The following is a 12,617-nucleotide window of genomic DNA, read 5'->3' on the forward strand; positions in this document are numbered from 1 at the left end:
GGAACAAATCCTGAATGCAGTTTGGAAGCAGTTTCTGCTTTAAAGGCAAATAAAACACTTTTCTGCTCTACTATGTCATGGAATTTTAGAGTATTATATTTAATAAAGATATTGTCTGGGTTTCCCAGATCCAACCCTTTTAAGGATTTAAGAAGGCTCTTAAGAAGGGTTCAACTAAGAAGGGGCCCTAAGGTACGGGTGTTTCCCAGATGACTTCTTAACACGTTCTTAGGACCGCTCTTAAGACCGCTCTTTAAGAAGCTCTTTGGAGGAGCTGTCCACCAACGCGGTTCTGAAACTAAATCATTCGATGCCAGGCAAATCGATCACTATCAGTGCATTTTCACACGCAGCACTGCTACCTAACTCACTAATTCCCTGCTGCCTGTGCGTTATGTGTGTTATAATGAAACACTGATCCTCCTAAACAGAACTTGATTGTTGCTGAGTAAACATCTGGTTATAAAATAAGCTCTGATGCTAAGCCGAAGAAGAGACCTCATTTTAAACTGTTTTAACTAATTAAACCTGGCATTCATGGTACGATTGTCATACACAGTTTTGACGTTTATACAAGCATAAAAATAACCACATTTTTCTTCGTTTCATGTAAACATCCAATCCTGAAAACGGTGATCTCAGGAGAAAGAAGTGACCATCACTAAACCCAACGGTGAGACGACGGTGACGACGGTCCGAGTCTGGAACGAGACGGTTTCCAACCTGACGCTCATGGCCCTGGGCTCGTCTGCGCCGGAGATCCTGCTGTCCGTCATCGAGGTACTTCCTGTCAATCCTGCGCTACTTCCTGTCAATCCTGCCCTCCGTTATCGAGCTACTTCCTGTCAATCCTGCTCTACTTCCTGTCAATCCTGCTCTCCGTCATCGAGGTACTTCCTGTCAATTCTGCTCTACTTCCTGTCAATCCTGCTCTCCGTCATCGAGCTACTTCCTGTCAATCCTGCTCTCCGTTATCGAGGTACTTCCTGTCAATCCTGCGGTACTTCCTGTCAATTCTGCTCTACTTCCTGTCAATCCTGCTCTCCGTCATCGAGCTACTTCCTGTCAATCCTGCCCTCCGTCATCGAGCTACTTCCTGTCAATCCTGCTCTCCATTATCGAGCTACTTCCTGTCAATCCTGCCCTCCGTTATCGAGCTACTTCCTGTCAATCCTGCCCTCCGTTATCGAGTTACTTCCTGTAGTTTGTGTCTCTGGTTCTCATCAGGTTTGTGGTCATAACTCCAGAGTTGATCTAGTTTGTGTCTCTGGTTCTCCACAGGTTTGTGGTCATAACTTCAGACTTGATCTAGTTTGTGTCTCTGGTTCTCCACTGGTTTGTGGTCATAACTTCAGAGTTGATGTAGTTTGTGTCTCTGGTTCTCCTCAGGTTTGTGGTCATAACTTCAGAGTTGATGTAGTTTGTGTCTCTGGTTCTCCTCAGGTTTGTGGTCATAACTTCAGAGTTGATCTAGTTTGTGTCTCTGGTTCTCCTCAGGTTTGTGGTCATAACTTCAGAGTTGATCTAGTTTGTGTCTCTGGTTCTCCTCAGGTTTGTGGTCATAACTTCAGAGTTGATCTAGTTTGTGTCTCTGGTTCTCCTCAGGTTTGTGGTCATAACTTCAGAGTTGATCTAGTTTGTGTCTCTGGTTCTCCTCAGGTTTGTGGTCATAACTTCAGAGTTGATCTAGTTTGTGTCTCTGGATTCCGGCAGGTTTGTGGTCATAACTTCAGAGTTGATCTAGTTTGTGTCTCTGGATTCCGGCAGGTTTGTGGTCATAACTCCAGAGTTGATCTAGTTTGTGTCTCTGGTTCTCCTCAGGTTTGTGGTCATAACTTCAGAGTTGATCTAGTTTGTGTCTCTGGTTCTCCTCAGGTTTGTGGTCATAACTTCAGAGTTGATCTAGTTTGTGTCTCTAGATTCCTCAGGTTTGTGGTCATAACTTCAGAGTTGATCTAGTTTGTGTCTCTGGTTCTCCACAGGTTTGTGGTCATAACTTCAGAGTTGATGTAGTTTGTGTCTCTGGTTCTCCACAGGTTTGTGGTCATAACTCCAGAGTTGATCTAGTTTGTGTCTCTGGTTCTCCACAGGTTTGTGGTCATAACTTCAGAGTTGATGTAGTTTGTGTCTCTGGTTCTCCTCAGGTTTGTGGTCATAACTCCAGAGTTGATCTAGTTTGTGTCTCTGGATTCCTCAGGTTTGTGGTCATAACTTCAGAGTTGATCTAGTTTGTGTCTCTGGATTCTGGCAGGTTTGTGGTCATAACTTCAGAGTTGATCTAGTTTGTGTCTCCGGTTCTCCACAGGTTCGTGGTCATAACTCCAGAGTTGATCTAGTTTGTGTCTCTGGTTCTCCACAGGTTTGTGGTCATAACTTCAGAGTTGATCTAGTTTGTGTCTCTGGTTCTCCTCAGGTTTGTGGTCATAACTCCAGAGTTGATGTAGTTTGTGTCTCTGGTTCTCCACAGGTTTGTGGTCATAACTTCAGAGTTGATCTAGTTTGTGTCTCTGGTTCTCCTCAGGTTTGTGGTCATAACTCCAGAGTTGATCTAGTTTGTGTCTCTGGTTCTCCACAGGTTTGTGGTCAAAACTTCAGAGTTGATCTAGTTTGTGTCTCTGGTTCTCCTCAGGTTTGTGGTCATAACTTCAGAGTTGATCTAGTTTGTGTCTCTGGTTCTCCTCAGGTTTGTGGTCATAACTCCAGAGTTGATCTAGTTTGTGTCTCTGGTTCTCCACAGGTTTGTGGTCATAACTTCAGAGTTGATCTAGTTTGTGTCTCCGGTTCTCCTCAGGTTTGTGGTCATAACTCCAGAGTTGATCTAGTTTGTGTCTCTGGTTCTCCACAGGTTTGTGGTCATAACTTCAGAGTTGATCTAGTTTGTGTCTCTGGATTCCGGCAGGTTTGTGGTCATAACTTCAGAGTTGATGTAGTTTGTGTCCCTGGTTCTCCTCAGGTTTGTGGTCATAACTCCAGAGTTGATGTAGTTTTTGTCTCTGGTTCTCCTCAGGTTTGTGGTCATAACTTCAGAGTTGATGTAGTTTGTGTCCCTGGTTCTCCTCAGGTTTGTGGTCATAACTTCAGCGCCGGGGAGATCGGCCCTGGAACCATCGTGGGAAGTGCAGCCTTCAACATGTTTGTGATCATCGGTTTGTGCGTCTGGGTCATTCCGGACGGAGAGTGTCGTAAGATCAAACACCTGCGAGTGTTTTTCATCACAGCGTTCTGGAGCATCTTCGCCTACATTTGGCTCTACCTGATCCTGGCCGTCATCTCTCCAGGGGTTGTTGAGGTCAGTTACTTCTCTCTTTGTTTCCTAGCTGCTTTCACTACCGGGCGTATGTAACAGGTTTGGATCAAGTGTGACAAACGACAAGTCAGGGGTTGTTTTTCTGCATTTATTTGCTGCAGAAGACACAAAAACACATTTATAGTCTTCTGGACCCTCTTTTTGCACTTTCTGCTCCCTGATCAGAGCAACACAGCGCCGTCTAATTTAATTGATTTTCTTCTACAATGCAGAGAAATGCAATCTTACATTTTACCAAACAAAACCTACCAAAACAGACAGGGAAACACTTTGTTTTTAACTAATAAATCCCAAACCATAACAACCAATATGGGAACAGTGGACGTCAGCAGCACACAGCTGGCAGGTGGAAGCAAAGGGGGGTGGGCGCAGGCCAGCACGCAGCTCTTGAAGCTCCGGCCTGCAAACATGCACAAACGAGAAAAAAGAAAAAAGATTGGAAGTTGGTTCCAAAGTAATGGTGCCTGATAGCAGAACGCCCGCCCTCCAAATCTACATTTAGATACTCTAGGAACTACGAGTAAACCTGCACTCTGAGAACGGAGAGCTCTGCCAGGAACATAAGGCTCTATCAGGTCTTGTAAATACTGCGGAGCTAAGCCGTTTTGGGCTTTATCCAGGTCTGGGAGGCCATCGTGACGCTGCTCTACTTCCCCATCTGCGTGATCTTGGCCTGGATCGCCGACCGCCGCCTGCTCTTCTACAAGTACATGCACAAACGTTACCGGGCCGATAAGAGACACGGCATCGTGGTGGAGATGGAGGGAGACGTTTCTCCCAAAGACGTGATCCTGGACGGGAAGGAGGCCGGTTCCTGCCCCGGTTCCTCCGGGGTGACGGTGTCGGTGCAGACGGGGGACGACCTGGACCAGAACAGAGACGAGGTGAGAACAGAAACCTGGACCAGAACTTCTTAGTGCGTCTGAAACATTAGTACGTACTCAATAGTATTTCTATCCATACTGATTCTGGAGAAATGTATTAGTGTGGATTGACGGACACTAGCTAAGCAGAAACTTCCTACAATGCAATGAAGTGGTGTTTGGTTGCTAAGTGCTACGTATATGTCATAAGTATAATATTAAGTATAATATTATTATTATATAATATTAATATGATAATATTAATATTAAAATATTGGTATATAATAATATTATATAATGGCATCTTGTTTGGGCAAGGATAAACAGGAAAGAGCGGAGCTGCTACTGCAGCTGTTACCATGGTAACACCTCCCTGTTACCATGGTAACAACTCCCCCTCCCAACGGCAGGAAGTGCCGTGTGGCTCTGAGTAGTACGTCCCAATTAATGCATACTACTGATATTTACTGCAAAGTGTGCTGAACTTAAGTATACTTTTTGAGTACCGTATTGGTCTGAATATGAGACGGTGTTTTTTACATTGAAATCAGACTGAAAAAGTGGGGGTCGTCTTACATTCAGGGTCTAGACGTTATACCCATTTACACCACTAGATGGCGCCAGATATCTTTAAAGTGAATGCTGAACTTAACTCCCCAGGACAAAGTGAACCCCTGTCACGAAGAGGAAAAATAAAAAATAGCAGTAGCATGAAGATGATAAATAAAAAAATAGCGGTAAGAAAGAAAAGAGAAGAAAATAAGAGAAGAGATAACAGAAAATGGAGAAACGTAGCGACAATCTGGAGAAATGTGGGCCGAAGAAGTTATGATGCAAACTTCAAGATCATGATTTGAATGAGTCAAAATAACAGGCTTTTTCCCTCAAATATATTGTTATAATCATTTGTTTCAGATGTACTGTAATTATTTTCTGTATAAAAATTTAATTTGGTGTTCAAAAAGTCTTTTTTTCAAATTTGAGTCTTGAAAAAGAGAGTTGTCTTACAGTCAGGGTCGTCTTATATTCGGGTCAATACGGTATATACTCTTTAGTACGGCATTTCGGAAGCACCGCCAGTGGAATATTAGCTTTAGTTAGTTTAGCTTTAGCTCTCTAAACAACAAGTAGAAGTTCCTTGCTGTAAAAGGAAGCTACATTAGCGCTACATTCCCACCGTGTTCCTGTCTCGTCAGCTGCTCCGGCTCCTCAAGGACCTGCAGGACAAACACCCGGACAAAGACCTGGACCAGCTGATCGAGATGGCCAACTACTCGGCTCTGGTGCAGCAGAAGAAGAGCCGGGCCTTCTACCGGATCCAGGCCACCCGCATGATCATCGGCGCCGGGAACGTCCTGAAGAGACACGCGGCCGAGCAGCGGCGCCGGGGCCGGGACTCGGACCGGGAAACCTGCTCCCACGTCAGCTTTGAGAGTTCCCAGTACCAGTGCACCGAGAACTGTGGGTCGCTGGTCCTGGTGGTGGTTCTGGACGGGGGAACCGGACACAACACCTTCTACCTGGACTACCAAACCGAGAACGGCTCGGCCAACGCCGGCTCCGACTACGAGAGGGCCGAGGGAACGCTGGTGTTCCGGCCCGGGGAAACCCGCAAGGAGATAAAGGTAAAAACAGAAACTAAAGGAGATAAAAACAGAAACTAAAAGAAGATAAAGGTAAAAACAGAAACTAAAGGAGATAAAGGTAAAAACAGAAACTAAAGGAGATAAAGATAAAAACAGAAACTAAAGGAGATAAAGATAAAAACAGAAACTAAAGGAGATAAAGATAAAAACAAACTAAAGGAGATAAAAACAGAAACTAAAGGAGATAAAGATAAAAACAGAAACTAAAGGAGATAAAAACAGAAACTAAAGGAGATAAAGATAAAAACAGAAACTAAAGGAGATAAAGATAAAAACAGAAACTAAAGGAGATAAAGATAAAAACAGAAACTAAAGGAGATAAAAACAGAAACTAAAGGAGATAAAAACAGAAACTAAAGGAGATAAAGATAAAAACAGAAACTAAAGGAGATAAAAACAGAAACTAAAGGAGATAAAGATAAAAACAGAAACTAAAGGAGATAAAGATAAAAACAGAAACTAAAGGAGATAAAGATAAAAACAGAAACTAAAGGAGATAAAGATAAAAACAGAAACTAAAGGAGATAAAGATAAAAACAGAAACTAAAGGAGATAAAGATAAAAACAAACTAAAGGAGATAAAAACAGAAACTAAAGGAGATAAAGATAAAAACAGAAACTAAAGGAGATAAAGATAAAAACAGAAACTAAAGGAGATAAAGATAAAAACAGAAACTAAAGGAGATAAAGATAAAAACAAACTAAAGGAGATAAAAACAGAAACTAAAGGAGATAAAAACAGAAACTAAAGGAGATAAAGATAAAAACAGAAACTAAAGGAGATAAAAACAGAAACTAAAGGAGATAAAGATAAAAACAGAAACTAAAGGAGATAAAGATAAAAACAGAAACTAAAGGAGATAAAGATAAAAACAGAAACTAAAGGAGATAAAGATAAAAACAGAAACTAAAGGAGATAAAGATAAAAACAGAAACTAAAGGAGATAAAAACAGAAACTAAAGGAGATAAAGATAAAAACAGAAACTAAAGGAGATAAAGGTAAAAACAGAAACTAAAGGAGATAAAGGTAAAAACAGAAACTAAAGGAGATAAAGGTAAAAACAGAAACTAAAGGAGATAAAAACAGAAACTAAAGGAGATAAAGATAAAAACAGAAACTAAAGGAGATAAAGGTAAAAACAGAAACTAAAGGAGATAAAGATAAAAACAGAAACTAAAGGAGATAAAGGTAAAAACAGAAACTAAAGGAGATAAAAACAGAAACTAAAGGAGATAAAGATAAAAACAGAAACTAAAGGAGATAAAGATAAAAACAGAAACTAAAGGAGATAAAGATAAAAACAGAAACTAAAGGAGATAAAGATAAAAACAGAAACTAAAGGAGATAAAGATAAAAACAGAAACTAAAGGAGATAAAGATAAAAACAAACTAAAGGAGATAAAAACAGAAACTAAAGGAGATAAAAACAGAAACTAAAGGAGATAAAGATAAAAACAGAAACTAAAGGAGATAAAGATAAAAACAGAAACTAAAGGAGATAAAGATAAAAACAGAAACTAAAGGAGATAAAAACAGAAACTAAAGGAGATAAAGATAAAAACAGAAACTAAAGGAGATAAAAACAGAAACTAAAGGAGATAAAGATAAAAACAGAAACTAAAGGAGATAAAAACAGAAACTAAAGGAGATAAAGATAAAAACAGAAACTAAAGGAGATAAAGATAAAAACAGAAACTAAAGGAGATAAAGATAAAAACAGAAACTAAAGGAGATAAAGATAAAAACAGAAACTAAAGGAGATAAAGATAAAAACAGAAACTAAAGGAGATAAAGATAAAAACAGAAACTAAAGGAGATAAAGATAAAAACAGAAACTAAAGGAGATAAAAACAGAAACTAAAGGAGATAAAAACAGAAACTAAAGGAGATAAAGATAAAAACAAACTAAAGGAGATAAAAACAGAAACTAAAGGAGATAAAGATAAAAACAGAAACTAAAGGAGATAAAGATAAAAACAGAAACTAAAGGAGATAAAAACAGAAACTAAAGGAGATAAAGATAAAAACAAACTAAAGGAGATAAAAACAGAAACTAAAGGAGATAAAAACAGAAACTAAAGGAGATAAAGATAAAAACAGAAACTAAAGGAGATAAAAACAGAAACTAAAGGAGATAAAGATAAAAACAGAAACTAAAGGAGATAAAGATAAAAACAGAAACTAAAGGAGATAAAAACAGAAACTAAAGGAGATAAAGGTAAAAACAGAAACTAAAGGAGATAAAGATAAAAACAGAAACTAAAGGAGATAAAGATAAAAACAGAAACTAAAGGAGATAAAGATAAAAACAGAAACTAAAAGAAGATAAAAACAGAAACTAAAGGAGATAAAGATAAAAACAGAAACTAAAGGAGATAAAGATAAAAACAGAAACTAAAGGAGATAAAAACAGAAACTAAAGGAGATAAAGATAAAAACAGAAACTAAAGGAGATAAAAACAGAAACTAAAGGAGATAAAGGTAAAAACAGAAACTAAAGGAGATAAAGATAAAAACAGAAACTAAAGGAGATAAAAACAGAAACTAAAGGAGATAAAGATAAAAACAGAAACTAAAGGAGATAAAGATAAAAACAGAAACTAAAGGAGATAAAGATAAAAACAGAAACTAAAGGAGATAAAGATAAAAACAGAAACTAAAGGAGATAAAAACAGAAACTAAAGGAGATAAAGATAAAAACAGAAACTAAAGGAGATAAAGATAAAAACAGAAACTAAAGGAGATAAAGATAAAAACAGAAACTAAAGGAGGTAAAAACACAAACTAAAGGAGATAAAGATAAAAACAGAAACTAAAGGAGATAAAAACAGAAACTAAAGGAGATAAAGATAAAAACAGAAACTAAAGGAGATAAAGATAAAAACAGAAACTAAAGGAGATAAAAACAGAAACTAAAGGAGATAAAGATAAAAACAGAAACTAAAGGAGATAAAGATAAAAACAGAAACTAAAGGAGATAAAGATAAAAACAGAAACTAAAGGAGATAAAGATAAAAACAGAAACTAAAGGAGATAAAAACAGAAACTAAAGGAGATAAAGATAAAAACAGAAACTAAAGGAGATAAAGGTAAAAACAGAAACTAAAGGAGATAAAGATAAAAACAGAAACTAAAGGAGATAAAGATAAAAACAGAAACTAAAGGAGATAAAGATAAAAACAGAAACTAAAGGAGATAAAGATAAAAACAGAAACTAAAGGAGATAAAAACAGAAACTAAAGGAGATAAAGATAAAAACAGAAACTAAAGGAGATAAAGGTAAAAACAGAAACTAAAGGAGATAAAGATAAAAACAGAAACTAAAGGAGATAAAGATAAAAACAGAAACTAAAGGAGATAAAGATAAAAACAGAAACTAAAGGAGATAAAGATAAAAACAGAAACTAAAGGAGATAAAGATAAAAACAGAAACTAAAGGAGATAAAGATAAAAACAGAAACTAAAGGAGATAAAGATAAAAACAGAAACTAAAGGAGATAAAAACAGAAACTAAAGGAGATAAAGATAAAAACAGAAACTAAAGGAGATAAAAACAGAAACTAAAGGAGATAAAGATAAAAACAGAAACTAAAGGAGATAAAGATAAAAACAGAAACTAAAGGAGATAAAGGTAAAAACAGAAACTAAAGGAGATAAAAACAGAAACTAAAGGAGATAAAGATAAAAACAGAAACTAAAGGAGATAAAGATAAAAACAGAAACTAAAGGAGATAAAGATAAAAACAGAAACTAAAGGAGATAAAGATAAAAACAGAAACTAAAGGAGATAAAGATAAAAACAGAAACTAAAGGAGATAAAGATAAAAACAGAAACTAAAGGAGATAAAGATAAAAACAGAAACTAAAGGAGATAAAAACAGAAACTAAAGGAGATAAAGATAAAAACAGAAACTAAAGGAGATAAAGATAAAAACAGAAACTAAAGGAGATAAAGATAAAAACAGAAACTAAAGGAGATAAAAACAGAAACTAAAGGAGATAAAAACAGAAACTAAAGGAGATAAAGATAAAAACAGAAACTAAAGGAGATAAAGGTAAAAACAGAAACTAAAGGAGATAAAGATAAAAACAGAAACTAAAGGAGATAAAGATAAAAACAGAAACTAAAGGAGATAAAAACAGAAACTAAAGGAGATAAAGATAAAAACAGAAACTAAAGGAGATAAAGATAAAAACAGAAACTAAAGGAGATAAAGATAAAAACAGAAACTAAAGGAGATAAAGATAAAAACAGAAACTAAAGGAGATAAAGATAAAAACAGAAACTAAAGGAGATAAAGATAAAAACAGAAACTAAAGGAGATAAAGATAAAAACAGAAACTAAAGGAGATAAAAACAGAAACTAAAGGAGATAAAGGTAAAAACAGAAACTAAAGGAGATAAAGGTAAAAACAGAAACTAAAGGAGATAAAGGTAAAAACAGAAACTAAAGGAGATAAAGATAAAAACAGAAACTAAAGATAAAAACAGAAACTAAAGGAGATAAAAACAGAAACTAAAGGAGATAAAGATAAAAACAGAAACTAAAGGAGATAAAGATAAAAACAGAAACTAAAGGAGATAAAGATAAAAACAGAAACTAAAGGAGATAAAAACAGAAACTAAAGGAGATAAAAACAGAAACTAAAGGAGATAAAGATAAAAACAGAAACTAAAGGAGATAAAGATAAAAACAGAAACTAAAGGAGATAAAGATAAAAACAGAAACTAAAGGAGATAAAGGTAAAAACAGAAACTAAAGGAGATAAAGGTAAAAACAGAAACTAAAGGAGATAAAAACAGAAACTAAAGGAGATAAAGATAAAAACAGAAACTAAAGGAGATAAAGGTAAAAACAGAAACTAAAGGAGATAAAGATAAAAACAGAAACTAAAGGAGATAAAAACAGAAACTAAAGGAGATAAAAACAGAAACTAAAGGAGATAAAGATAAAAACAGAAACTAAAGGAGATAAAAACAGAAACTAAAGGAGATAAAGGTAAAAACAGAAACTAAAGGAGATAAAGATAAAAACAGAAACTAAAGGAGATAAAGATAAAAACAGAAACTAAAGGAGATAAAGATAAAAACAGAAACTAAAGGAGATAAAAACAGAAACTAAAGGAGATAAAGATAAAAACAGAAACTAAAGGAGATAAAGATAAAAACAGAAACTAAAGGAGATAAAAACAGAAACTAAAGGAGATAAAGATAAAAACAGAAACTAAAGGAGATAAAGATAAAAACAGAAACTAAAGGAGATAAAAACAGAAACTAAAGGAGATAAAGATAAAAACAGAAACTAAAGGAGATAAAAACAGAAACTAAAGGAGATAAAGATAAAAACAGAAACTAAAGGAGATAAAAACAGAAACTAAAGGAGATAAAGATAAAAACAGAAACTAAAGGAGATAAAGGTAAAAACAGAAACTAAAGGAGATAAAGATAAAAACAGAAACTAAAGGAGATAAAAACAGAAACTAAAGGAGATAAAAACAGAAACTAAAGGAGATAAAGATAAAAACAGAAACTAAAGGAGATAAAAACAGAAACTAAAGGAGATAAAGGTAAAAACAGAAACTAAAGGAGATAAAGATAAAAACAGAAACTAAAGGAGATAAAGATAAAAACAGAAACTAAAGGAGATAAAGATAAAAACAGAAACTAAAGGAGATAAAAACAGAAACTAAAGGAGATAAAAACAGAAACTAAAGGAGATAAAGATAAAAACAGAAACTAAAGGAGATAAAGATAAAAACAGAAACTAAAGGAGATAAAGATAAAAACAGAAACTAAAGGAGATAAAGATAAAAACAGAAACTAAAGGAGATAAAAACAGAAACTAAAGGAGATAAAGATAAAAACAGAAACTAAAGGAGATAAAGATAAAAACAGAAACTAAAGGAGATAAAGGTAAAAACAGAAACTAAAGGAGATAAAGGTAAAAACAGAAACTAAAGGAGATAAAAACAGAAACTAAAGGAGATAAAGATAAAAACAGAAACTAAAGGAGATAAAGGTAAAAACAGAAACTAAAGGAGATAAAGATAAAAACAGAAACTAAAGGAGATAAAAACAGAAACTAAAGGAGATAAAAACAGAAACTAAAGGAGATAAAGATAAAAACAGAAACTAAAGGAGATAAAAACAGAAACTAAAGGAGATAAAGGTAAAAACAGAAACTAAAGGAGATAAAGATAAAAACAGAAACTAAAGGAGATAAAGATAAAAACAGAAACTAAAGGAGATAAAGATAAAAACAGAAACTAAAGGAGATAAAGATAAAAACAGAAACTAAAGGAGATAAAGATAAAAACAGAAACTAAAGGAGATAAAAACAGAAACTAAAGGAGATAAAGATAAAAACAGAAACTAAAGGAGATAAAGATAAAAACAGAAACTAAAGGAGATAAAAACAGAAACTAAAGGAGATAAAGATAAAAACAGAAACTAAAGGAGATAAAGATAAAAACAGAAACTAAAGGAGATAAAAACAGAAACTAAAGGAGATAAAGATAAAAACAGAAACTAAAGGAGATAAAAACAGAAACTAAAGGAGATAAAGATAAAAACAGAAACTAAAGGAGATAAAAACAGAAACTAAAGGAGATAAAGATAAAAACAGAAACTAAAGGAGATAAAGGTAAAAACAGAAACTAAAGGAGATAAAGATAAAAACAGAAACTAAAGGAGATAAAGATAAAAACAGAAACTAAAGGAGATAAAAACAGAAACTAAAGGAGATAAAGGTAAAAACAGAAACTAAAGGAGATAAAGATAAAAACAGAAACTAAAGGA

General features: G+C 34.8%; 1 protein-coding gene across 1 annotated transcript in view; it reads left to right on the forward strand.

The window, feature by feature from the left end:
• The window catches only part of slc8a2a (solute carrier family 8 member 2a), a 105,794-nt gene that overhangs the window by 77,360 nt on the left and 15,817 nt on the right, over nt 1-12,617 (forward strand). Inside the window, exons 3-6 of the mRNA XM_061740662.1 lie at nt 643-780; nt 3,062-3,289; nt 3,928-4,191; nt 5,367-5,795. Coding sequence (XP_061596646.1) covers nt 643-780; nt 3,062-3,289; nt 3,928-4,191; nt 5,367-5,795 — 1,059 coding nt within the window. The remainder of the gene's footprint in view (nt 1-642; nt 781-3,061; nt 3,290-3,927; nt 4,192-5,366; nt 5,796-12,617) is intronic.

Source organism: Cololabis saira, chromosome 14 (genome assembly GCF_033807715.1).
Source record: "Cololabis saira isolate AMF1-May2022 chromosome 14, fColSai1.1, whole genome shotgun sequence".
NCBI lineage: Eukaryota > Metazoa > Chordata > Actinopteri > Beloniformes > Belonidae > Cololabis > Cololabis saira.